Source organism: Furipterus horrens, unplaced genomic scaffold (genome assembly GCF_987537825.1).
Source record: "Furipterus horrens unplaced genomic scaffold, mFurHor1.1.pri manual_scaffold_11, whole genome shotgun sequence".
Lineage (NCBI taxonomy): Eukaryota > Metazoa > Chordata > Mammalia > Chiroptera > Furipteridae > Furipterus > Furipterus horrens.
In genome coordinates this window covers 77,726,067-77,753,878 of record NW_028327181.1, presented here as the reverse complement: position 1 = coordinate 77,753,878, position 27,812 = coordinate 77,726,067, and the positions used below count along the sequence as shown (strand labels likewise).

Here is a 27,812-nt window from a genome sequence, read left to right as displayed (position 1 = left end):
AACTATTTACATTGATTTAATAAGGGAACTTAGCAAGCAAGTGTATTAGAAACAAAAGCAATAAATGAAAATCAAGTGTATTTCTATACATCATCTACTGATAACAATTGTAATTTTAAAAGAGATCTCATTTATAATGAAATCAAAATTATAAAGTACCTAGGAATAAATCTAACAAAAGATATGTCAGGCCTCTATGGATAAAAATTATAAAACTTTCTTAACAGATATTAGAGAATACTAAAATTAATAGAGGGCTATACTTTGTCCATAGACTGCAAGACTTGCATTCATAAAAATGTCAAGTGTCCTCAGATTGATCTAGTGAGTCAATACAATCCCATTCAACAGATTGTTAATGTTTTAAAAGGAAAGAAATTTTGACACGTTACAACATAAGCAAACCTCTAAGACTTTACGCTAAATTAAATAACCCAGTCACAAAAGAACAAATATTGTATGATTTCACTTACATGAGGTATCTAGAGTACTTAAATTCATAGAGAAAGAAAGTAGACTTGTGGTTGCCAGGATCTGGGGAGAAGAGGGGAGGGGAAATTAACTAGTATTACCAAGTACAGTTTCATTTGGGAAGATGAAAAAGTTCAGGAGATGGACGGTGGTGATAGTTGCACAAAGTGTGAATGTACTTAATGCCACTGAACTGTACACTTAAAAACAGTTAGGCCTTGGCTGGGTAGCTCAGTCAGTTAGAGCATTGTCCTGATACACAAAGGTTGTGGGTTCAATCCCTGGTCAGGAAACATATAAGAATCAACCAATGAGTGCATGAATAAGCGGAACAACAAATCAATGCCCCCCCCAACCCCTCTTCCACTCTTTCTCTAAAATCAACAAAGAAAAAAAAATTTATTATTTTTTTGAGGTTAATCCCTGGCTGCTGTGGCTCAGTGGATAAAGTGCCGGGCTGCTAACCAGAAGGTAGCTGGTTTGATTTCTGGTCAGTACACATGCCTGGGTTGCAGGCTAGATCCCCAGCTGGGGGCATGCGAGAGGCAATAGCTCTCTCCCTCTCTTTCCCTCTCTCTTAAAATAAATAAATAAATCTTTTTAAAAATAGTTAAAATGGTGTTTTATGTACAGTTGGCAACTTAAAAAAAAAACAGTTAATACAAAATTCCAGATAGTATTCATCTCTGGGCTGAAGAAAAAAGATACAATTGGAGAGGTGCCCAAGTGGGTCTTGATAATGCTCTTTCTTGGCCTGGTAATAAATCATAAATGTTCATTTTACTGTTATTTTTAAGAACTAAACATATTATGAGTTATTTTCATAGATGATGCAATATACACGCTATATTTCTCTTAAAAATTTAAGCACATATACACATATGAAATTAGGACTATAAACATACATATATGGTAAAACATTATGAAAAACAGGGGACTTTATAAACATAAATTCAGGATAATCATTACTTCCAAAGGAAGAGGGAAGGAGAAGGATCTTGGAGAGGACCCCAGGGAACTTTACACATCGTGATGATGGGTTTTTTTTCCTTCTAAAACTTAGGGCTGGATATACTTGGGAGTCCATTACATCATGATCCTTTATTTCTAATATATATTTTGCAAATGTTCTTTTTATTTGTTCAGTACTTAATAAATATAAGTTAAAATAAAACTCTAACACTACACTTTTTAAAGTTTTGGTTTTATTTGTAAATCTGGCACAGTGTCAAACACTGAAGACAGCTGCTTGATTAGACTTGCCTAGGCTGCTTTTTTCCTAATACCTTGTGGTGCCGCAGTGGTCTGAAAAAGCACTTGTGATGTGATGAGCAGACAACTTTAGTGCGTAATAAACTATAGTTCTCCTTTATACAAGTGAATAAAAGGAGAACGTGCCCTCATTTGGGGTATATTAAAGTTTTGCTGCAGTTCCTCCAGTTCCTTACAGGGTGGAAATTGGGCCATTATGTCCTTTGGCTGCATTCAGCCCATTAGCTTCCTTTGCCTTTTCCCAACATCAGCAAAGGAATAATACATAAAATACAACTAAGTAAATAATCCTGTCCTATTTGACAAAGGTAATTTTTTTTCTAGGATAAAGTACTAAGCATATCTGCTGTTATAGCAGAAAGTGAATAGAGCTTATCATAAGGGATATAAGAGAGCCATTTGGTTGAGCCCCCAGTATCAAAGGACCTCACATTTAGATCCTTGGCCTCATCTCCAAATGAAATAACAGTCACAAAGACACATAAACAAGACTCAATGAAGACATTTGTTATGAAGCTTTAAGCATATGTCCCAATATCAGACCACACTTTCTATACTGCCCTATGAGTTAATATTTGTTGTAAGTCCTATCATTATTTGTGACCAGCAGTTATATTGCAATGTATTTCTTAGTTTGGCATTGTAACTTATTAAGTATAAATATTTAAAACTTTATCACTAATTTTATAACACTGCTTTGGTATTTCTTCATTCTGTAATAAATCAGAAACTTATAAAAGTTAGGGTTGCCAGATTTAGCAAAGAAAAATGCAGGACAGCCATTTAAGTTTTAATTTCAAATAAAAAAGTAAATTTTTAGTGTATGTCCCTGCAAAATTTTGGACATACTTGCACTAAAAAAGTGTTGGTTGTTTACCTGAAATTAAAATTGAAATGAGTGTCCTGTATTTTATTTGGTAGCCCTATTAATGGAACTACCCAGCTTGTCCACCTCTGTGTTCCCCTAGAGTAGATGGAAAAAGAAAATAACACTTATCAAGTGTATGCTATGCAAGAGCATGACAAGTGTGATCTCATTTAAACCTGGCAACAAACCTATGGACTTGACAGTGAACACAAAGCTTCAGTAATTTATTCAAGGTGAGACAGCATGAGGAAATGAAGAACAAAATTCAGGTTTGCTTCCCAGATTTGTGCTTTTTCCCCAGCAGTGCACATCCTCTCCAGAAAGCTTCCAAATGGCATTTTTAAAATAAAGGTTTTAATAAAAAGGGGGAAATATTCCAAAGGCTTTTCTATCGTAACTATTTTATATGAAATATATTTTTCATATCTAATTAAATGTTTTGCCTCAAGTGTAACGTGATTATAAGTAAAATTTGCATAACCAGACATGTTTCAAAGAATTTATTTCAGTGAAGAGTCTTGCCTTAGGAAGTTCAGGTAATCTCTTGGGATTTACAGTTTCTTCATCCGTAAACTGAGGGTGTTCTGAGACAGCTGAAGTGCTTTCCAGTTCTCTCTACCTTTAAGGATATCCATGCCTCAGTAGAGAAAATATATTTAATGTTATACAGCTCTCTGCTACCACCTGCTGGAAAAATTACAGCACCTATTTCTGCTTGATAAGCATTCTATTTATTAATCACAATAAATCCCTTTGATCTTTAGGCTTGTTTGCTTAGTAATTTCAGTCAATTAATAAGAATTACAGTTTTCTGAGTTTTCCCAGTTTCAGTGTTTTCAATTAGTGAAGAATTCCAAATGAGTCAAGCCTAAACTTTGACTAGCTGGAAATTAATTTCTTAGCAGTTTATCCCACAGGAGAGTATTAGTCACACTTGTCCCGTGGTTTGCAATGCTGTCCTGCCAAATCTTCTCACACAGAATTTGCTGAAATTGCTATTAGTGTCGCATTCATGAGGTCTGATAAGAAGTATTTAATAGAACAAAAAAGTTTTTTCTTAAATTATCTTTTGAAGATTTCTGAAACATTTCATTTTGTGTTTTGAGAAGACAAGGATATAATGTCCATCTACTTTCACATATAAACACACTGCCTGGTCTGCACGCACATTGTTGTTTAATCTGACTGCTTTATGTCTAGAAAGTCTAGCTTTTTAACCAGAAAAAAATTTTCCTAAGTTAAAGGCTCAGTGCTGGCCTTAATTTTTTTACATATAAACTTTTTTTTTTTTTTAGAGCAGTTTTAGATTTACAGCAAAATTGAGTAGAAGGTACAGAGATTTTTTGCCCCTTGCCCCAATACACGCAACAACCTCCCCCAGCAGCAACATAGCCCCACCACAGCGGTATATTCGTTAAAATTGATGAACCTATAAAAATACATCATTGGTTCCCAAAGTCCATAGTTTACATTAGGGTTCACTTTTGGTGTTGCACATTCTATGGGTTTTGACAAATGTATAATGAGATGTGGCCAGCATTAGAGTACCATACAGAATTGTTTCACTGCCCTAAAAATTCTCTGTGCTCTGCCTGTTCATTCCTCCCTCCTCCAAAGCCCCTGGCAACCACTGATCTTTTTACTGTCTCCACAGTTTTACCTTTTTCACGTGTCCTGTAGTTGGAATCATAACTGTATGTAGCCTTTTCAGATTGGCTTCTTTCACTTAGTAACATGCATTTAAAATTCCTCCATCTGTTTTCATAGCTTAATAGTTCACTTCTTGTTAGCATTGACAAATATTCATCTGGATTTACCAGTTTTTTAAGTCTAATCACCTACTGATAGACATCTTGGCTGCTTCCAAGCTTTGGCAATTACAAATAAAGCTGCTATAAACATCCATGTGCAGGTAATTGTGTGAACATTAGTTCTCAACTCCTTTGGATAAATATTTTGTATGAAATGGCCAAACTGTCTTCCAAAGTGGCTGTACTATTTTGCATTTCCACCGGCAATAAATGACAGTTCCTACTGTTCCACATCCTCACCAGCATTTGGTGCTGTCAGTGTTTTGGACTTTGGCCCTTCTAATAGGTGTGTAATGAGATCTCACTGTTGTTTACATTCGCAATTCCCTGATGACATTTTACAGGGAGTATTTTTTCATATGCTTATTTGCCATCTGTATATCTTCTTCGGTGAGGTATCTGTTCAGGTTTTTGCTCATTGTTTAATTGGGTTGTTCATTTTCTTATAGTTGAGTTTTACGAGTTCTTGGCATATTTAGATTACAGCTCTTTATCAGATGTTTTTGGCAAGTATTTGCTCCCAATCTGTGGCTCATTGGCCTTCGTTTAAAAAACAATTAAAGCCACTTTCCAGAGTTCCCATCATAACGCTAAAAGTGAAGCCCAGATAATTCAATCACAAAATATAAAATATGGGATTAAATTTACTGCTACTTTAGAGTTGAGCTGGCTTTAGAGGGTGGAAGCCAATAGCCATTTCCTTCATATCTGAATCCATGTTATCTCAGGATTTTCTTGTAGAGCTGCCTAGAGCTTGATGCTGTCTAAAGGTTAATAAAATCAGAATCCCATACCATTCTAAACACTAATCTTGGAGGAAGGCATCTTTTAAAAAAAGATTGTGAAAGAAGGTAATACTGACTAACTGCTGTGCTATTTGCTCCTTCTGCCTCATAATGTCCCAGACAGAACTATGAACTGGTTTAAACATTTGAGTACGCTTATTACCGTCTTTCAGTTTATGATGATACTCATTTAAAAATATCCAAAACTACTTTCCAAGTCTCCTTCGTCTCTCCCATTTGTGGTACAGTAATATACAATAATACATATTTTAAATATTTTTTCTAATAATACATATAATATGGGCTCATTCCAGAGAGCTTGGAAAACAGAAATGCACGAAAGAAGAAACAACTTACTTGAGTCCCCCTTAATATTGCCATGCAAAAATAACTATGGCTGACATATTAATAGTGTCATTCCTTCTAATATTTTATATATTTCTATATATTTTCCTCTTAAAATAGTATAGTACTGTACATAATATTTCACAGTAGACTTTTTAATACAGCATTTTTCCAGGCAAAATTTGACATGACCTAAACATAATTACTCAAATTGGCTTCATGCCATGATGCTGGAGTTGAAAACATTGGGAAAGACCTTAACTCCTTGGACCCTGGTGTGCTTGTCTGAAGAATGAAGAATTTCTTGCCATTCTCCTGCAAAGCCTATTTTTGGATGAGAGCTTGTCACCATGTCACACCTAGGGACTCTATGTAATAGCCCCTAGTTTTACATACCCTTTTAATTTTCGTATTAGTATATATTTTTCCAACTGCCCTATGCAAATCACTTGAGTCTGCCTTATTGTTTTTGCTAGCAATTTTTGTGATTCAGCTGAGTTTAAAACTTTTTAAAATAAAATAAAAGAGTAATATGTGGATACATAGTATTTTGTTGAATAAAATGTGGAGGGGTTCCCCAAAAGCAGGAGTATATAGGGCCTACAGGGCTTCTAAAATGCCCCTCTTTTAGGCTGTCTGTGCCTACCTCTCCATGATCTTCATGATGCCTCGCTCTACTTGCTTACTAAACTCAGCCAGCCAGCCTTGCAAATTCCTTGACTGTATATACCAAAATCTTGCCTGCTCTTCCCCCCCTACCTTGCCCCCCAAACCTTATCCTGACTGGCTCCTTCTCATCTATTAGTTTTCAAATTAAATGTAATCTCCTCAAAGAGACCTTCCAGACCTGTCTATTTAAAGTAGGCACAAGGGCCCACCCCTATCTTCCTATTTTCTGGTGCCTTATTTCCTCCATAGCATTGCTCTCTATCTGTAGTTTATTTTGTCTGTTTATTCTGCTATCTTTCCCATTAGAATAACAAGCTCCATTAAGACAGGAAACTTGACGTGTCCTTTTCTGTGTTGTACCCTTAGGACCTACCCCAGTGACTGGCGCAGAGCAGGCTTCAACAAATAGCTACCGAATGAGTGAATAAATTAATGAGAACTTAATCTTCAAGGGAGGAGGGCCAAGCTAGAAAGATCTGTCTTGGACTCGGTCTTGCGAGGCTGGAGGCACTCATTTTCTTCTGACTCCAGGCATTCAGATAGATTTCAAAAGGAATGTTTGGAGGCTTTTTTCCAACAGAAGTTTTGATGAAAACTTTTGTAACTTATCCCATTGGGGTGAGGCTGGGGGAACTAAAAAATCGACTTAAAACTAAGTTGAATAGAAAAGGAAGTCGTTTAAGGGCAGATATATGGCTCTCTAGATTGGGGATCTTCCTTTATAGCTTTCCCTGCCCAGAGTCTAACGGCTCCACCCCTTCCTGTCTTCAGCTAGGAGTGAAGGGTGACTTTTGGCCTGGGTTCCGGCTCGGAGGACCGCATCCTCGTTAATTACGTATTCAAGATGAAGGAGGGCACTATGGGAGCCAGGGTTCCTTATTATTCATGAGGGGGCGGGGCCTCCTTCCCGCTGGGGCTCCTGGGAGGATTCTAAAATCCCCTCGAGGCCACTGGGGCTCCTGGGAAGCCGGAGCGCCGCTCTGGAGCAGGCAGGTCCGGGCCTTCTTTCTTCCCGGAGGGAAAGTCTTGAGGACATTTTTTTTTTTTTAACGTTAAGAAATTTGAGGATAGTGGGGCAAAACGAATAAATCCCATCTTCCTGTGGTTCTTTAGCCGGAAAACTGACAAAATCTGTGGTAAAAAGAGATTTGTTTCCCCAATATTTTCTTCAGGTAGTTCCAACTTCTGAGGGAGTGAAGGGGTAAGAAATGCATCCCAGTGAGGTTTCTCATATTGCCCCGTTTTTCTTTTATGGCCTCTCTAGTTTACCTCTTTGGCGATATTTTGGTCTAATATCCGAGCAGATGGAGTGGGTCTCTTAAAAGGGTTTTCTTTTAAAAGTTCAAACAAAATCGAAATCCCGGTGAGTTGCTGTGGGACGGTTTTTTCTGAAGGCGGGGGGAAGATTTATACAAGAGGGCGCTCGAAGTCTGTCACAAATAGTCAGAAATGAGTGGGATGGACCCGGGCTTGAAAACACTGTACTGCTTTTATTTTGGTTTGGGATTCTCGTTCTCTAGAGGAGTGAGAGGAAACCAATAATTTAGGATTGCACCTTTAAATTTTTCAAAAAAGCCTGTTATCTCCCCCAAAACGTTCAGGTCTGAGAGGAAAATATAAAAGTGTAAAAAGAGACTTTGGTTTAAAACAATTTGGGCATTGTTTTAACCCCCTCAGAGGTTTAATTATATATATTTTTTCGGTAGTTGACGCACTCAGGCCCCTTGGGTACCCCCTGTCAGTGAATCTCGGAAGAGCTCACAAGCCCTCAAGTTCCTCAGAGAAGCAAAACCTGGGCCAGATTTATGTTTTATAACAATGATAATGCTTTAAAATGCCTGCTGTGAGGGGAAAAAAAAAAACCCAACAACCTTATGGATTAAATAAATTAAAATTCTTCTATTTGGTGGAATTATATGCAGCCCTTAAAATATGTTACTTGTAGAAGTATATCTATTAGCGTGGCAAGAAATTACAATTTTGATTACAATTGGAAAGGATTAGAAAACTATGAACAGTGTCACCCCCTCTTCTTTCTTTTTCTTTTCTTTTTTTTTTTTTGTTAAAAAGAAATATAAACGTGAAATTTTGGGATGATATAAACCAAAATGTTTATAAGTAAATTTAATCTTTTTGTTTTGTTTTTGCTGTATTTCGTAAACATTTTGACAAGGCACATGTTACTTGTATAATTTTAATTATTATTTTTAAAATATCTACTAATTTAAATGGCCGTTGAATGCTGAAGTGCTATGATATGTATGGTCTTAAAGGAGGTTCACTGTATGTTTTTCACTAAGCACTACATTTCTTGGCCATGTGTTTAAATGTGTAACTGATTTTAAGTTGCTATAAGTTGCTATGTAATCTTTTAAGATAAATAAGTAACAATGTGATTTTAGCAATTTTCTGACAAAAGGAGAAAATGCATTTTGGTCAGATATACTTGTAACTCCATGATGAAACATATTAGTTGTTACTTCATAAACAAGGAGCTTTAGATGGGAGTTGTGGTTATCCATATGTACATGTACATTACGTGTATATATACAAAGGACAATGTTTTCTGGATTGGAGCATTAGTGACAATGTCAGTGTGTGATGAACAGTTTCTTTTTTTAAGTTATTATTTAGTATAACTAAATTATCAGTGATTTTAATAAATTCTCTCTAAGAAATGTTCATTTTGAAATCAAGTTGTGTAAACCCTTTCTAAGACTTATCAGTAACTATTATTAACCAAAGGTGAACTTGAGGGAAATGTATTATTTATTTATTTACTCAAGTTTTATTAATTTTATTACTTTAATTTCACTGCTTACAGTCTCTTTTATCTTTTTGTTTTTATTATTTCTAACAAAAGATGTCAGTGCTCAGTTTTAAAGAAATAGAAAAACATTACTACAAAATTTTAAAGCTACATCAATGTTTTGATTTTTTTTAATGTAAAAGCAACATATCAATGGACAGATATTGAATGTGTTGAATTTTTTATACTGGCTTCTTTTGTGTTAAATCTTTTAAAATGTTTGCGTATTTCTTAGAATATAATTTATTCAAATACATTCTCATTTTCTAGTAAAACTCTTAATCTACCTAAAATATTTGACTAAGAGGGAAAATATTTTAAAATATTTCATATTATGCTGAGATGAATAATAGACTTTACTGGTGGGAACTCCATAAACTGGACACCATATTAAAAGTTTTGTAAATATAGAGAAATAGCTATTTCCCATGAAAATATCAACCTGTTCATTAAAAACAAACAACAACCAAAAATCCCCAGCTTTTCATCACTATAATTTCCTTTTTTTTTTTTGTTTTTTTTTTGTCTCTTCTACTTTGTTTTTCTAACCAGGATCAATTCACAAGATAAGGAAAAAGATGGCGTCTAGAGTAAATACCAGTTTCACTTTGATTCCCAGCCAGAAAAATAGACGTCGTAATCGTCGATCCAGCTGTGTTTCCAGCACCCTTTACTCAGATTCTCAGCCCTTATCAACACTTGGAAATTTTGAAGCCTTGCCATTGGAAATATTCCAAGCAATCTTAAGATATTTGCCAGGTGAGGTTTGGGGACTATGACCAGGCTACATAGACACTCAAATATTTTTATTTTTCCCAAGAACTCGTTTGTCACCTTTGGCACCGTTAGAATTAATAGTGCTCACATTAAGTTTATTTTCTAAAGGTTCATCGTTGTTAGGTAAGGGATGGGATGAGAAAGTACAATACTCAAACTCTTTAAGCATGCTTCTCATTATAATGACATGGTAATGTGACTGTTACATGCCAAAATATTTCTAATTTATTGAACACTGGATTTGAAACAATTTTAGATTTTCCTCATTATTATACTATTATTTAATATTATTAATGAGCTAACCTAAGTTATTACATTGTACTAATAGTGGTGTTCTTGTATTTAAGCCATTCATATATATGTATATTTTTCCTTTGGTAGTGAAGGATATCAGCATACTAAGCATGGCGTCCAAAACATTCAGCCAGCGCATTATTAATTATATTTCAACTTCAAAAGGAAGCAAAAGGCTTTTACTACAGGACTTTCATAACCTTGAGCTGCCTGGCAAGAGACAAGACTCTGCTATATTGGAACACTACAGATCTCTAGGTGATGTCTGTAATAAGAATTGTAACAAGTAAAGAACTATACTTAATTAAAGGGATTTTATTACACAATTCTTAAGACCCATGGGAAATGGAATATTTTCTAATATGTATCTATTTCTATGATGCTTTTATTCTTCAGTGTGAGGATTTTCCCTTAACAACAGTTCCTTACACTTAAGTTTAAAGATGAGAGAATGCACTTGAATAAAAAGTGTCACCCCTTGTGATTTCATGTGGATACAATGTCACTTATGCTTATTTTCTAGGTGGCTTGCCAGTTTAAGAAATTGATGTATTTTCTATGCTTTATTTTCCATGGATCTAATGAATTTTATCTTGATACTTCTTTTCCCTTACAACCATAATCTGGTCCTTAAAATAAAAATTTGAACACATTATTATGGAAGATCACTTATTCTTTTATGAAAAACAATGTTTTTTAAAGCACTGTACACATTTACTAATAAATCATTATGTTGTGATTAAATTAATCTCATCAAAGGAAATTTCTATTATCTTTTTTCCTTTGATTTGTATTCATTTGTCTTTCACTCCATTTATTGATTTTTTTTCTCCCTAAGAGCGCTGAAATAAAATTCTAATTTTGACTTGACTGATGACACCAGTTTATTTAGAAATCACTTTATGATTAAACAAAGCATGGCAATAAAACCAAATATCGAAATGATGTTGAGATTTAAAAAAGGCATACAAATAAGTTAACTAAATATTGCTTTTTAGTAGCCCAAGGATGCCTAGCTTGAAGGTAATAAAATAAGACTATATAGGTGTGCAAATATATAAAACTGTATTTGACAAGTATATTTAATAAGACTAAATTAAAAGTATATAATTTGATTATAATGTTATTGGCTTCAGTATTTATGGTTCAGCTTAGTAAGTCTGTAACAGAATAAGCAATTACTTTTTGCTACTTGTTATTGTAAATATCTTTTTACAAACATCATTAGGTGCAGAGAAAGTGGTACTTGATTGGGTAAAAGAGGTTATTCTTTGGTTTTGACATGAAAGAATTTTATTCCTTGACCAAGTCTCAATTGCTTAAACAAACAAAAAAAGCATTAAGACAATTATATGGATAAGTCAGTTAAAAATAAAAATGTATATTGATCTTAATAGCTTTTTAAAACAGTTTTATTCATGTAATGATTTTCACCTTACATTTAATTTTGATGTAGACACCTGGCTTATGACTGATTCTTTAGGTAAATGTTTGATGTACTTACCATTTTCTCATGTTGCTATTCCTATCTGATCTGTTCTTATTTTCAGACATTAAAATAACATTTTCAGAATCGTGCTCTTTGAATATTATAAATTTTAATTTGCTTCTTCATGCAAAGCAGAACAGATGGCCAGTGTGGAAAGAACATTACATCTGACTCTTTTAGCAAAAAGAAATTAAAGAAGTTGGTCTCTAAAGGGTATCTCAGAGCACCTCTGTTTTAAAAAAAGTCAGTCGGTATTGGTTTTTATCGTAAATTGCAACCCTTAAAAATAGGAGTTTTACACTAGAAAAGGCAACCAACATACAATCATAGCTTACAGTTCCCCAGCTATGATATGCTGTGGGCCTGGATGCCAAAGCATGAAAGGAAAAGAACTCAGCCTAAAAGCCAAACACTGAAAATGTCTTTTTATGCACAAAATAGGGAGAGTTTATGTTTAAACTTAACTCTGGTCATGTGTTACCCAAAGATAACAACTTCTGAAAATAAATTAGATTCCCATATATTCTACAGAAGTATATGAAGTAATATTTATATTAAGTTAAAAAGTAAATACACAGAAGATGAAAACTGAAGAAAGTAATGGTATGCAGGTATGTATTTTCCTGCAATATATCTTATTTTTAATTTGAAGACATTTGCCCTCATTGGAATGTTAACAATTTATTGCCATTTTAGGAAAACAGACTAAGTCAGAGGAAACAAATTATTCACTTCCTGTCACTGTAGTTGAAATTACGTATCTCACTGGGAAATTGAAGGACTTTTTTTTCTTTTTAAAATATCTGAACACAAAATTCTAAACATTCTTAACATGCAAGCCCCATAAAAGGATGTATTTGAAGAGAAAAATAGATTTTTAATCCAAACTAAATATTTTCTGTGAGCAAAAGTGACTTAAAACCTCTGAAATTTTAAAGACTTATGACTTTAAATTTTTTTTATTTTCAGAAAAGAATACAAAATCTCTTTTTCTATTCTTTCCATGTTTTGCATTAACAATTCAAAACATCTATTTCTGTGGACATGAGGTTAATTTCAAGAGATATTGAAATATGTTTTCTATGGAATAAAAACAATATAAAGTTTCCCTAATATATTTTATGTCTTGTTATTGTATCTTTTTTAATCTAAATAATTTAAAACTTTTCCATATCTGTCCTATAGTATCAATTTCACAATATTTTATAAAATTTTATGCCAGTGCCTCTTAGGTAGACATCAAAGTCATTTAGTCATCAACATATAAATGTTTTACACCCTCCCTAACTTTCTCTAACAAACCCTATCAGCTCTGTCCACTATAGTATATCATACTTGACTTTCAGGAAACGTTATGCTGTGCTTTATAGATATTTTTAAATTGATTGCGTTGTCACCTTTTTTCATGTTTTTTGTTTTTGTTTTTGTTTTTTTACTTTCTCAGGTTTACTATTTAAAAGATGTACATTGCTGCTACCCACAAAGGAAAGACTAAAGTACATTCACAAGATACTCGCAGAAGTAAGATCATACTTTATTTATTTATTTATTTAGATAGAGAGGAAGGGGGGCCATGGGGAGAGAGACAGAATCATCATTTTGTCGTTCCACTTACTTATGCATTCATTGGTTGATTCTTGTATGTGCCCTGAAGATCGAACCTGCAACTTTGTCATACTTTCGAATTAGTTCACAATCTTGATTTTCAGTGAAGATATTTTATCATTGTCTTATACTCATTTAAAATCTATCCTTAATTGGTAGAAATTCATGAATTAGTACTAAAAAATTGATCAATGTTAATTTAATACTTTATCAAGTACTCAAAGATTATAAAACACCAAAATGTAGTACTGTAGTCTTTTACTTATTATAAAATAATTTTATATATAACTAAGTGCAGTACATCATTTAAATTTATTAGGTTTATCAAAGTATAAAAGTATTTTTACCCCACATGGGAATCAGGAGGATTTTTTAAAGTGGTGATTTAGATATTTTATTAAAATGAAATAATTTCTGAATGTTAAAGTCTTACTGTTTAAATATACAAAAACATAAGAAAGTATTTTAATATATAAAATGAAAGCCCTTTTATGATAATTTATGACTTGTATATGTGTATTAATGTGTTAGGCATAATCTCTATGTAAGAAAATGAGTTTTACTATACAAACCCAAACATACATACAATGCTGATGGCTCAGTTCTACACTTAGAATGTGCAAACTATTTCTGATGCCCTGGCTTTTTTCATCTCAATATTTGCATTGAATTCAGGTCTGTATTATTTCAGCAGCTTCCCAGATTATCATTCTGCCATCCAATTTCCCCAGTCCCCAAGACATTCTGCACACTAAATCAAGGTTATTCTTCCTAAAGCAGTTAATGCTTACATATTGCCATTAAATTTGAATGTCAAATCATTGTATAGTTCCACTGAAAAGGATGAATTAATAGTTGTTCTTTTTACAGATTTCCTGTTTTAAATTCAATGGCTGTGCAGCTCCTATGCAATGTTTAGGATTATCATGTTATGGCATACTTTTACAGGTACAGTTCTTTCTTAAGTGAAAGATGAAAAGGAATGTTTTTGAACTGTTGACAAGTACAGCATGTAATGTTCCATTGGTTAATAAAAATAATAATCATTTTTAAAAAGAACAAAATAAAATTGTAAAGATTTGAGAATGTGTCAATCTAATAATGTTTGCTACCTCAAGTTTTCTTCTTGGATTTCTCACTGGTAAGAAATGTTACATTGCTCTTTACCAATGTCCTTAAAGTTTCTAGCCATTATTGTAAAGACTAGAAGTAGAGTGAGGTGAGGTGTGTATGTGTGTGTGTGTGTGTGTGTGTGTGTGTAATGAGTTTTAAGTCTTAGGTTATTTATTTAAGATGTGATTTTAGAAATCAACTGTATGAAAAAAATTTTTAACTATGGGAGGTGATAGATGTAACTAACCTTATTGTGGTAATCAATATGTACAATATAAAACTACTACTTTGTATACCTTTAATTTACACAATGTTATGTCAGTGATAATAGAACTAGAAAAAAGAAAAAAATCAGCTGTGTATTTTAAGAACATTTTTTACTAATCTTTTATTGTAAACAAGGAAGATAATATCGTAATTTAATGTTATTCAATATTAATAATATATTATTAATATACTATTCTAAGCAACGTACATGTACTAGCTCATTTAAAACTTACAACAACTGGACTCGCTTACGTATATGGGGTCTCTGACACTCTCATGCTCATGGGATTCCCATACATAGATTTGGTTATGTTTTCGTGCTAAGCTCTTGCTAATGTCTCCTGTCTATTTGGTTATTAGATAAACCAAAAGAAATTAAGGGTAGAGGAAAATTAGTTTCTCAGCTGGTGCTGTGAGCAGGATGAACTCACTTGCTGGAACCCCACACTTCCCCACAAGGTTGCTACAGATGAAAAGATCCTGGGGCATCTGACACAGGCTGGCAAAAAAAAATTTGTCAGTCAGAAAAATAACTTGATATGAAGAAATTTTCATAAGAAATTTTACCTTAATTGTTTGGAAAAACTAAATTAAATAGGAATGGGAAAGAGGGGGGGAAAGTACAAAAATTTGAATATGAAAAGGAAATATATAGGTTTGTGAAAAGGAATCATGAGAAATGAAATTTTAATCAAGCCCTTGATTACTTAAAGAGAACTGGATCTCAATAGACATAAGGCTTTGACTAGAATATCATATTTGAGAGAGACATGCACAGACTCAGATATGACAAAAAACTTAAAGGAATTCAGATTGACTTTGGAAGCCAATAAAGACCCCCTGGGGGGGAAAAGAAACCTTACAACAACCTTATGAGGTTTACAACAGTCTTAACAACCATCTTGATTATATCCCAGCCTGCCAGCCTGTCCCAAAGAAATGAAAAAAGTCTATCTTGGACAGGTAATATGAACACATGTATTTACGTAAAATTCAAAAGGTACAAAATGATATAAAATGAAAAGTAAGTCTCCCTCCAAGGTCTATCCCTTGTCCCCTGAGTTCCCTTCAACAGAATTAATCAATATTAGTGGTTTCTTGTATGTCCTTCCAGAGATAATAAGATTAATTTTTATACTACTGAAATCCAGGTCAACTATTTTAAGAAAAATTTATGTGATTGATGAACTTTTTCAAAATCTAATTACACTTGACCCTTGAATAACACCGGAGTTTGAGGTGCCAACCAATGTACAGTTGAAAATCTAGGTATAACTTTTGACTCCCCCCAAATTTAAGTTGTCTCTTGGTATTCAAGGGGGATTGGTTCCAGAACCCCACACAGATGCGAAAATCCGTGGATGCTCAAGTCACCTATATAAAATGGTTTAGATCAATGCATACAGTCAGCTCTCCACATCTGTGTCCTCCCAACCTCTCATTGAAAAAACTGTACATATTTCTTGAAAAAACCTGCGTAAAGGTGGACAGTCCAAATCTGTGCTGTTCAAGGGTCAATTGCTTAATATTATACCATTTGAATCTCTTTTTCATATATGTTTAACTGTACATTTGGGTTTACTAAAAGATAATTATTAAATTTTGTCCTAATAAAATTTTTCTGCTTGTTCACATCCAGATGTCATAAATGCTTATAAATTTTCACCTTAAATGAAATCATTATCATTTGTAAGCGCTATCATAAATGATAGCTAGTGGAGGTCAAAGGGTTTCTATTATAGTCTAAAACTAAGCCACAGTATGCTTGTGAGTCAGATGCCTAAAACTGTGTTCTAGGGCTTGGGGCCTTTGTTATTTTCCTCATAGTGTCAGAGTTCAGGATTTAGTACCATTTAGAAGTTCTCTGAAGACATACTCCCTTTACAAAACAAAGAAATTGAATTTGGAGCATTTCTGTATTTTGTTTACGTAAAATTTCCTACTAATTTCAATAGTTCCATAGTGGATAAAAATTATACATCACCTGGATCATGTTCTGTAACAGTTATATGCTCTTAAGGCAGTTGTGACTTATATTTTAATTTGATGGTCTGAACACCTGCATTGTTTCCTTTATTTTATTACCCTCAGATTTTAACAGCAGGTTGGGATGAACGTGAGTGCCATCATGTTTTTAACTTCTTATGTGAACTGACTAATCTCTCCCGCAAGGTGCAGACTACTGTCTTATACAAACCAGGTAAAGAACCACAATTCAGAAATGACATTATACAGAAATTAAAATAGAAAAAAAGCACAGTTCAAAAGTGTATTTAAAAATAAATTGTGGCATTCATTCATAGTAAAAGAAGAAAAAAGTTTAAGGGGATGATAAACACTGAATTGGATAATGAGGCTCAAGTGGCATGTAATTAGAGAAAGAGAAATACTCAGAAGGCTTCAACTATATTAATAATATTTTATTCCTTAAGCTGGATGGAGGATGCAAAGTTGTTCATTATAGTAGTCTTTAAAGCTCTGTATATACCTGAAGTATTTCATATTTTAAAAATTATAGAACCCTACAATCCAGCAATTTTACTCTGAAAAACTCCCACAATGTGCACAAGGAGACATGTATAAGAATGAGTATTGCAGCATGTAGCCATGGAAAGTGAAACAGCCTAAATGCCCATTGTCAGGAGAACAGATAAATGAATTTAACCATTAGCAGTTAAAACAAATGAACTAAGAGCCATGTGTGTTATAGGTAAACCTCAAAATATAATTTGAGAGAAAAGGTTACTAATTGATACTTTCAATATGAAACCATTTATAAACATATTAAAAACATGAAAAATAATTATATTTTTTATAGTTACATGCATATGTTTGAAAGTATAAAAATAAAGTTGGGAGAAGTAATAGGTAATTTTGTGTGCCAACTTGAGTAGGCCATTGTATTCATTGTATTCAGATATTTGGCCAAACATTCTTCTAGATGTTTTTCTGAAGGTTTTTTTGTTTTGTTTTGTTTTAAGATTTTATTCACTTTTAGAGAGAGGGGAAGGGAGGGAGAAAGAGAGGGAGAGAAACATCAGTGTGTGGTTGCCTCTCACACACCTCCAACTGGGGACCTGGCCCGCCACCCAGGCATGTGCGTTGACTGGGAATTTAACCAGCGACCCTTTGGTTTGCAGCCCGGCACTCAATCCACTGAGCCACACCAGCCAGGGCTGAAGTTATTTTTTAGATGTGATTAACATTTAAGTCAGTAGACTTTGAGTAAAGAAGATTATCTTCTATAATGTGGGTGTTCTTTATCCAATCCAAGCTGCATCAGTGATGTTTTATTTACTTTTAAAAATATGAAACAAATATAGCAAAAAGTAAAGTTTTGACAAAGCTAGGTGATTGGTACACAATATTTGTTATAGTATCTCTGCTTTTCTGTCACCTTGAATTTTTTTTCATTTGTTTTATTTTATTGTTGTTCAGTTACAGTTGTCCTAATTTTTCCCCCATTGCTCTTCCCTGCCCAGCCCACCCCCTTGCTCCCACAGTCAGTCTCCACTCTTTTGTTCATGTCCATGGGTCCTTTATACTTGTTCCTTGATTATACCCTTCCCCTTCTTTCCCCCGTTACTCCTCAACCCAACCCTCTGGTCATTGTCAGTTTGTTCCTTATTTCCATGCCTCTGGTTCTATTTTGCTCATTTGTTTGTTTTGTTCTTTATGTTCCACTTATAGGTGAGATCATATGGTGTTTGTCTTTCACTGCCTGGCTTATTTCACTTAGCATAATACTCTCCAGTTCCATCCACCCTGTCACAAAGGGTAGGAGTTCTTTCTTTCTGCTGCTTAGTATTCCATTGTGTAAATGTACCACAGTTTTTTGATCCACTCATTTACTGATGGGCACTTAGGCTGTTTCCAGTGCTTGGCTATTGTATATAATGCTGCTATGAACATTGGGGTGCATTGGTTCTTTTGAATTGGTGTTTCAGGATTCTTAGGGTATAATCCCAGCAGTGGGATCAAAATATTTTATTATAAAACAAATTATGGATTAAAAAGGCAGATTTGGAAGTCCAATGAAACAGTAACAAAATTAAATTTATCATGTTCCTCCCTTGATCAAAAACTTTATTAACTCCCTGATATATACTGACCTTCACATTCTAATCCTAACCTACTTTTAAAACTTTATTGCCCATTGCTCTCTATATCAGTTTGATATAAAGTAGGCATATTGCTCTACTCATTGTGTCTCAGGCACCTCTTACACCTTTCTACCTCATACCTTTTATTCATTCTCTTTTTTTCTTGAAACACCATTTTTCCTTCTTATCATTTAGGACCCAATTTGCCTGACTTCCTCTGTAAAGTCATTCCTGATTTCCCCAGACCTGCGCTAATCTTTCTTCTAAACTTCTGTGTTACTTGGCTTAACACATCAGGGGATACTTATTTGTATATGGCCTTAGGTTGTTGGTAGAATTCCCATTTACACTTATCTTACCTACAAATAAGTAGAATATAAATGGTATAAAAATGTAAAATGATGCCACCACTATGGAAAAGTTTGGCCATTCCTCAAGAAGTTAAACATAGAATTATCATAGGGCGCAGCAATTCCACTCCTAAATATATACCTAAGGGAATTAAGAACAAGGACATGGACAGATTTTTGTATGCAGTGTTCTTTGCAGCCGTATTCTCAATAGCCAAAAAGAGGAAACAACCAAGGGTTCATCAACAGATGAACATATAAACAAAATGTGGCATATACAAATAATGGAATATTATTCAGCCATAAAAAGGGTGATGTTTTGACATGCTACAACACGAATGCACTTTGAAAACATTATGCTTAGTGAAATAAGTCAGACACTAAAGGACAAATACTATATGATTCCACTTATATAGCTACCTAGAACAGGCAAATTAATAAAAACAGAAAGTAGATTGGAGATTATCAGGAAATGGGGGAAAGGGAGTGTTATTGCGTAATGGTTACAGAATTTCTGTTTGAAGTGATGAAAAGTTTTAGAAATAGGCAGTGGTGATGGTTGAACAACATTGTGAATATAATTGATGCCACCAAACTACACTTTTAAAATGCTTTAAAATTTTGTATTATAGGCATTTTACCACAATTTTTAAAAATAGTGATGTAATATAATAAAAACTATTGAATTATATGCTTTAAGGGAATAAAATTGTATGGTATGTAAACTATACATATGTCAATAAAGCTGTTAAAAAAACACACACACAAAATGCCATTTGATACCCACTAGGATAACTAGAATCAAAAAGTCAGAAAACAAGTGTTGGTGAGAATGTGGAGAAATTGGGACCTTCATACATTTCTGGTGGAAACACAAAGTTGTTCAGCCACTTTAGAAAATAACTCTGGTAAAGCCCTGGCTGCTGTGGCTCAGTGGATTGAGCATCGGCCTGCGAGCCAAGTGTCGCAGGTTCGATTCCGAGTCAGGGCACATGATTAGGTTGCACATCAGGTCCCCAGTTGGGAGTACAAGTGAGAGGCAACCACACAGCGATGTTTCTCTCCCTCTCTTTTTCCTTTTCCCTCTCTCTAAAAAATAAATAAATAAACAAAACAAAAGAAAACAAAAAAACCCAAATAACCTCTTTATAAAAAAAAAAAAAAGAAAATACTCTGGTAAGTTCTTCATATGATTAAATACAGAGTTATTATATGACCCAGCAATTTCACTCCTAGGTATATCCATCCCCAAGAGAAATGAAAACACATGTCCACACAAAAAGTTGTACATGAATGTTAATAGCAGCATTATTCAGAATTGCCAAAAGAAAGAAACAACCCACATATCCATTAGTGGGTGAATGGATAAGCAAAATGTGATATATCTACAATGGAGTATTATTTAGCCATAAAAATGAATGAAGTACTGATACATGCCAATACATGGATGAACCCTGAAAACATTATGCTAAGGGAAAGGAGCCCATCGCAAAAGGTCACATACTATATGATTTCATTCATATGAAATTCCAGAATAGGGAAATCTATAAACAGAAAGTAGATTATTGGTTGCTTAGGACTGGGGATGGCTGAGTATGGAGGGATAGGGGAGTGATTGTTAAAAGAGCAGGATTTCTTTTTGAGGTGATCAAATGTTCTAAAATTTACTTGGTGTTGGTTTCACATATCTGAATATACTAAAAACTATTTAATTGAACACTTTAAATAGACAAATTGTATGGTATGTAAATTATATCTCATTAAAGCTGTTTAAAAATAATTCCTTGATAATCTAAACTTTTACAGAGGAAAATTAAGTAATGCTTTCATATACAAAGCATATTAATGATGTATATCTTTGACCTATCCATTATGTACATCAACCTTTCTAGGAAGAATGGTTTACAAGTCTTTTGTCTTCACAGGAAATGCCCGAAAACTGGAGTTAAGGATCAGACTGTTCTGTAGAAATGTTCTGCTTGATCATTGGACACAGAGAAGTGATTCTGCTTTTTGGTTGACATGTATATTAAAACCATGGCCAATGGTAAATCAGGCAAGATTACTGTATATCATCTTTGGACCTATATCTCCTCAAGATGGTAAGCATCTATTTTTTAGCAACATATGTTACAAAACTGGTTAATTACTTTTACTTTAAGAAACATATCTTTTTGTATCTGCTCAGTTTCATCATTCCTAATGACTGAACTGTTTTCATGATTTCATAGATTTATAGTACATTAACTTGTGCATAACTTAAACTTCAAGAGAGAAATTGTTCCCTGAAGGCCATTACCAAATATATTCCTACCATCTCTGGTTTACCTACAGTAGATGCTTTTCATTTTTAAACATTATCTTAAGATTATATTTGCACTGGAGGGGACTAATAGTGCCAGTAAGTCAAAGTAGCAATTGAAACTGATGTTTTGCTTAATTTTTGGTGCATAATGTGATTTGTTTTTGCATTTTTTTGCCTTTCTAATGAAGTTTAGATTAATGTTAAAATTAACATGCAGTTCTTTAGTTCACATTGTCTCATATCAGGAGGTAATCAGTTTAAAGTATGTTGAATAGCAGCAAGAAGCCAATCTGGGATTAAATTTTGTTGTGTAATTCACAAAGAGAATTGATCATAGGTAATTGACTGGATTACTCTGTTTTGATGTAAATATTTGGAAGATCCTCAAATATAGCATGTTCTCTTTTTTAGATTTTATTTTATTTCAGTAAGATTATATTAAGTGTTTATTCAATTTCTCTTACAGAGGAAGCACTATCTCTGAACTAGAACATTGCTTGGTGAAACTACCTTTTCTTTATTTCATTTAGCTATTGTTGCTGTGCTTCATCAATCAGTCAGAGACATTCAAATTTATATTTGTATCAAAATTGATTTTCATTATGGAGGTAGCATATATAAGTAACGAATTCTATTATGCAACCCAATTTCCTTTTTAAACAATCCCAGAAGTCTTTATCACAAATCCAACTATTCTGTCATAACCCAATTTTTGTTTCAATTATCGTTCAGGAAAACTGATTTGGCAGAAAATGATAGAAGAACCTACAGATGAATCAAGTCTGAAAGGTTTAGCTGATGCCATTAAATTACTATATGAAACGAGCATCAGAGAGTGGACAGCAGATGATGTTATCAGTCTTATAGATGAACTATCAGGTAAAATAATATATCACACAGAGTAACAAATTTATTATTAGAATACAGTTATAAATTATAAGGGTAATTCTACAGGTAACAAATGACTTGCCTATTTGAAATCATTAAATGTTCTAAAATATTTAAAGAATTTGACATTGTATGTAGACAAACATATAATTAACTTACTTTTCTTCAATTGTGAATGTTATAAATATTTATTATTATTGTTATTATTATAAAACTTCATAATTTAATTATTCCCATTTTGCAAGTTCTCAGAAGTACCTTACTACCTTATATAAGAAGAAACCCTCTCCTAATGGTATGGCAGAGTTGAAACAATTTTTCCCATTTACACATAATCCTTGAGATTCTGAAGTTTTCAAAATTTCTTTCCTTTCAAAAGACTAGGCCACCTTGCCTGTTGATTTATCTATATGTAGGAAAAATGTTTTGACTATATTACTAGTACATTTGTAAGAGTTGCCATGACATGGCAATAATCTCTGTCTCCAGTTAAATGCTGTAATTGAAAACTAAAGCATTTTTTTCTGAGAGCTTTTCCCTTGACACTAATTGTGTTATTTCCAATGAAGTGATGTAATGTTACATGTAATCAATGATGTTTACTCTAGCTATTGTGCAATCTCTCATTAAATAACTGTTCTTCCTCTAATAAAAGTGATTCCTCGTCAGTGGCTTTTAGAAAATAATGCACGTCTCCTAATCCTGAGTGGGAAGGACATCTGTTTCACTTTCATGGCTAGTAAAGCTGTGAATGGACGGACCACTGAACTGGCAAGACTGATAGTCTTTTTGGCTTTGGTAAGTAAAAAATAAGATTTTCTCTAACAAGTTGTTTAACATTATAGTTGACCTGCCAGGGAGCTGTGCTGAAGGGGATTGAACCCACAACCTTGGCGTATCAAGACAATACTCTAACTAACTGAACTACCTAGCTAGGGCCCAAGTTATATTCTTAAAAAAAAAATTCTGTTAAAAAATAAAGTGTTCCATTTGATTTGCTTCAGAATAATCAATGAGCAGCAGGGAGAGGATGGGGTAGTGAATGGAGATGAAAGTAAAACAAGATTGGTAAGCTGGAAAGTGGGTACAGGGAGGGTTCATTATACTGTTCTCTCTACATTTTATAATTAAAATGTTTTTCAAAACAAAACATTTAAAATATATGTAATATTTATTCATTTAACACAAATTGAGTTTTTACTGTAGACCATACATTGTGTGAGATTCTAGGACTATGGAAATTAATAGGACAATTCTCTGACCAAAAGCTTCTTACAGACTTTTAAGAGATATCAAGGCATATATATATATAAACACACGCATATATATATATATGTATTCTTATTCAATGGGCTAAGTGTAAAAATATATGTACAAAAAAATACAAACAGAAGTAGCAAAAAGGAGCCAATATTGGGTGAGTGTAGAACATAAAGAGGGCTCTCCCAATCCCAATTCATTTTTAAAAATGAATGGCCATTTCCCAGGCAGATAGACAAGGCAAATCATTTATCTTACTATCATCGCAGATGTCAGCTCAACCAATGCATCAAAAGCAATGAAATAATCTTCCAGTTGACTGTTGTGAGAAATAATTGAATGTAATTCATTTCCTATGAAATGGAGACAGGCTCATTACCAACTCAACTGCTTAAAACATGAATGAAACTTCTATGGCTCTTTTTAAAATGTGAATAAAACTACTAAATTTACTGTATTTTAAATATAAATATTTATTTTAATAACTGAGCAGATTTCCTCCAAAAGAGAGAGAAAGAGAATTTCATGGCCATATTTGCAGGACTATAAGCAGCTCAGTATTATTGCTGAAAGGTAAAATGTACAGAAGAGGGAAAGGAAGAGGCCAGGTAATGAAGGGCCTTACACAGACTGTGGAGCTTGAACACATCCTCTAATAGGAAGCTGCTGAAAAGTTTAGGAAGGGGAGAGACATGATCAGGTTCAAGTTTTTAAAAGGTCACTAAAGTGGCACCATAGCAAACACAATGTAGAAGAAGTTGCTAGAGGTTAAGAATCCCCCCAAAAATCCTTCCCTGATTACCATTTCAACTCTAATCATTAATTTTCCCTAAATTGCCTCAGATTTGTCTTCTCTTTATCTTCATTTACTAATAGTTCCCTTAAGCCATTTTATGTGTGGAATAGGTCACCTCCCAAAACAGATTGCAGATTCCTTGAAATCCAGGACTATGTCACTTGCTTCTTTCATAGTGCCTTGTACCATGCCTTACACATAGTAGTCAATACATCTTTCCTGTCAGATTAACGTTATTTAGTTACACAACTATAAAGTTTATTTCCATGCTGTATATTATTTGGTTATGTGAGCTAAATTGGCCATTTAAAGTATTAGTAAACAAACCTTTTTCTTTTTAGATTTAACTATTAACATGTAGTCTTTTCTTCAAATATTTATCTTTTAAATAATAGAGAAATATTTTCTGTAACTCTCAAGATGGAAAGCTGACAATACTATGACATTCTCTTGCCTGTTGAAAGTTCTTATTTTTCTGTTACCCTGATTGGACTTCTTGAAAATAGAAGCACTGTCTTTATGGCTTACCATTGTATGTCCAGCTCTTAGCGTGTGCTCAATAAATATCTATTTAATGAGTGAATAAGCAGAAGTCATATATTTCATCTGTTTAATAATTGTTTTCAATATTAGTTCTTACATTATTAATATTCTACAATAAGATACAGAGGACAGATGGACAGTTGTCAGAGAGGAGAGGGGTTAGGATCTGGGTGAAAAAGGGGAAGGGGTTAACAAGTACAAATTTGTAGTTACAGAACAATCATAGAGATATAGATTACAGTATAGGGAATATAGTCAATAATGCCATGATAACTATGTATGGGGCCAAGTGACTATTTGAAATATTGGGGGGACCATTCTAAAGTACATGATTTTCTAACCACTTTGATGTACATCTGAAACTAATACAGAATAATATTGAGTGTAAACTATAATTGAAAAATAAATTAATTAAAAAGATAATATTCTATGATAATCATGAACCAACTTTTATTTATGTCATACATTTTCCACTAAAATTGTACCATTTGAAAGTAAAGGAGTGTTAGAATATAAAAAAATTCCCCCTTATAGACTCAAACAATGTCATGTGTAATAAATTATGTAAAATCATAAACCATCATAGTTAATATAATTTTCAAATTCTGTACCTTTCTTTACATGAAGATTTACCATAATGCTTTGTATGTCAAATCAGGTGTGTGAGAAAGAACTATACTGCATGGATTGGACAGTTAAAATAATGCAAAGACTCTGTAAAGTCTTTAAGTCTTCAGTGGAAAAACATAACTTCCTGAAGAATGTGGCAAATGCATTTGCATGTATTATAATGGAAATGCTGCATTTAGTTATATCTGGTGAGTATGCATGTAGATCGTGCACAGGTGTGAATAAAATGCACTCTAGTCTCTACTTAAGACAGGGATAATTGTGTGTAGACTTTTTTCTAAACTAAGAATAGAAGGAGTAGACATTTTTTGTTTGCTTTTTCATAAGATATATTTAGTTCCTGGTTTTGTCACTTTTTAAATTGGGTATTGGTTTTAGTGGAAAACAAAGTTGAAGACTCTGCTCTTAAAGGAACCAATTTCAATTTTGCAGAGCAAAAAATTTTAACTTGCTCACTTATCAACTATCACAATCATCATGATAATATCCTATATTTGTATAGTGATTTTCTTTTTTGAAGATTTTATTTATTTACTTTTAGAAAGAGGAGAAGGGAGGGAGAAAGAGAGGGGGAAAAACATCAATGTATGAACGATTCATCAGTCAGTTGCCTCTCATACACCCCCACCTGGGGACCTGGCCCACGACCCAGGCATGTGCCCTGACTGGGAAATCAAACCAGCAACCTTCCAGTTCATAGGCTAGCGCTCAATCCACTGAGCCACACCAGTCAGGGCATGTATAGTTTTAATATATATTTTTCACACTTTTATTAGATAGCCAACATGATAATTAATACTATTTACAGATGAGAGAACTACAGCTTAGAGAAATTATCTGACTTGCCCTAGGTCATAATTACTTTATGCAAGTCAGATAAAGTTATTGCTGACTTGCAATAACTTTATTGCAAGTCAGCAATAAAACATGGACCAGCATCCTTTTTATCTGACTTCTAATTCAGTGCTCTTATAGAATTCTGTGATTTCAGTGGTTAACATCTGACTTAGTAAAGATCACTAACTAGTCTTCTGTTACATATTATTAAGAAAAATGGTAACATCTGATGTTTTAAATAGATCATATATTTTAAAATTTAACTGTCATTTTCCCCCTACTGTTCATTTCTATGTGTGATATATAGGAGACCATGATGAAGAGGAAGGAAGCTTTTTGAATTTGTTCCATCTTGTGCATGCTCAGGCTAACTTCCATAAGGAAGTCCTGTATTTGACCATGGATTCTGCCTCTACCTAAATACTCAGAAAGCCTTGCATTTAGAGACTACCTCACGGAACTAACAATTAGAAGAATGCTACTTTTCCACAATCAAAGAATAGTATCCAAGGGACTTTTTACCACCTAAGTAATTCTGAAATTGCATAGAATTTTAGTAGCAACTGTTTAGACCACTATTAATATAAAAATTATAGGCAAACTCAAAAATATATTAAGATTTCTCTGAAAAACAAGTTGTGCCTCTCCAGATTTTGGTAAACCTAACACCTAACTAAATGGAACATTAATGTCCAAGAATCGGGAGCCAGTCAACCTGCATGTGTGGATCTTTGAAGCAAGAGAAAATTTTGTTTTGTAGTTGAGCAGACCCAAATTCATTAAACAGCATGTATCTCTTCACTTTGCTTAGTTTGTGTAGACATAGCCTAGAATGTTTTGTGAAGGTTTGCAATATTATGTTTTGGAATGTGCAGATATAAATCACATTTTTTACCACCTTCTTGGCATATGGTTCATACATGTTTTGTATGCACTAACAGGTCAAAGCCAAAGGAAGTATGTATGTGTATATACATATTCATATATATGTGTGTATTTACACATACACAGAATATCTTTCCTTCTTTAAGACAAATCATACAAAAACCTATCAATAGGGAAGTATACATTGTTTTAATACAAATCATCTTTTATTTCCTGGGGACTAAAGTGTTGCAAGTAAGGAAAAATATAAAATGAAAAAAAGAAAAACCTAATCCGCTGCCAGAACAATAGGCATAAATAATTTGCACTTCTTCCTAAGGCTTTTCTCCCTATCTTAATGAATAGAACTTGAAGGAAACTGGAAGCATGATGTTTAGAGCAGCCCATGAGTAGAGTTTTTCTTCACTCAAGTAAATGAATTCCAAAAAGCTCCAGGACTATTACAGTCTGTCTAGCATCTGCCACCACCACTATTATTATTAAAGTAGAAAATAATAGTGCCTAACGAGGGCTGAAATAATGCTAGAGCCTTCCTGGATCTCTCATTTTCTTTTCCTGGGGTTTGATCATTTTACTTCTGCTGAAGACACACCCCTTCCCACTCAGCTTTTTTGGAGGCTGGCTTTCTTTTCCTAAGCTC

At 33.7% G+C, this 27,812-nt stretch overlaps 1 protein-coding gene across 1 annotated transcript; it reads left to right on the top strand.

Annotated features, from left to right (window-relative positions):
* Positions 1-7,252: 7,252 nt before the first annotated feature.
* On the top strand, positions 7,253-26,868 carry FBXO47 (F-box protein 47). Its single transcript, XM_090291499.1, has 11 exons — positions 7,253-7,357; positions 9,583-9,789; positions 10,189-10,359; positions 13,035-13,111; positions 14,066-14,143; positions 16,667-16,775; positions 20,954-21,130; positions 22,066-22,212; positions 22,877-23,019; positions 25,479-25,638; positions 26,595-26,868. Exons 2-11 carry the CDS (start codon positions 9,609-9,611, stop codon positions 26,705-26,707), a joined length of 1,356 nt encoding a protein of 451 aa, XP_090147625.1. The 5' UTR covers positions 7,253-7,357; positions 9,583-9,608; the 3' UTR covers positions 26,708-26,868.
* Positions 26,869-27,812: the final 944 nt, after the last annotated feature.

Bases quoted from the DNA above. Each gene is read 5' to 3' on its own strand.
- FBXO47 (XM_090291499.1), top strand. From the start codon at position 9,609: ATGGCGTCTAGAGTAAATACCAGTTTCACTTTGATTCCCAGCCAGAAA. The intron at 9,790-10,188 runs GTGAGGTTTGGG...TTCCTTTGGTAG, and splicing joins AATCTTAAGATATTTGCCAG to TGAAGGATATCAGCATACTA. The intron at 16,776-20,953 runs GTAAAGAACCAC...TTGTCTTCACAG, and splicing joins TACTGTCTTATACAAACCAG to GAAATGCCCGAAAACTGGAG.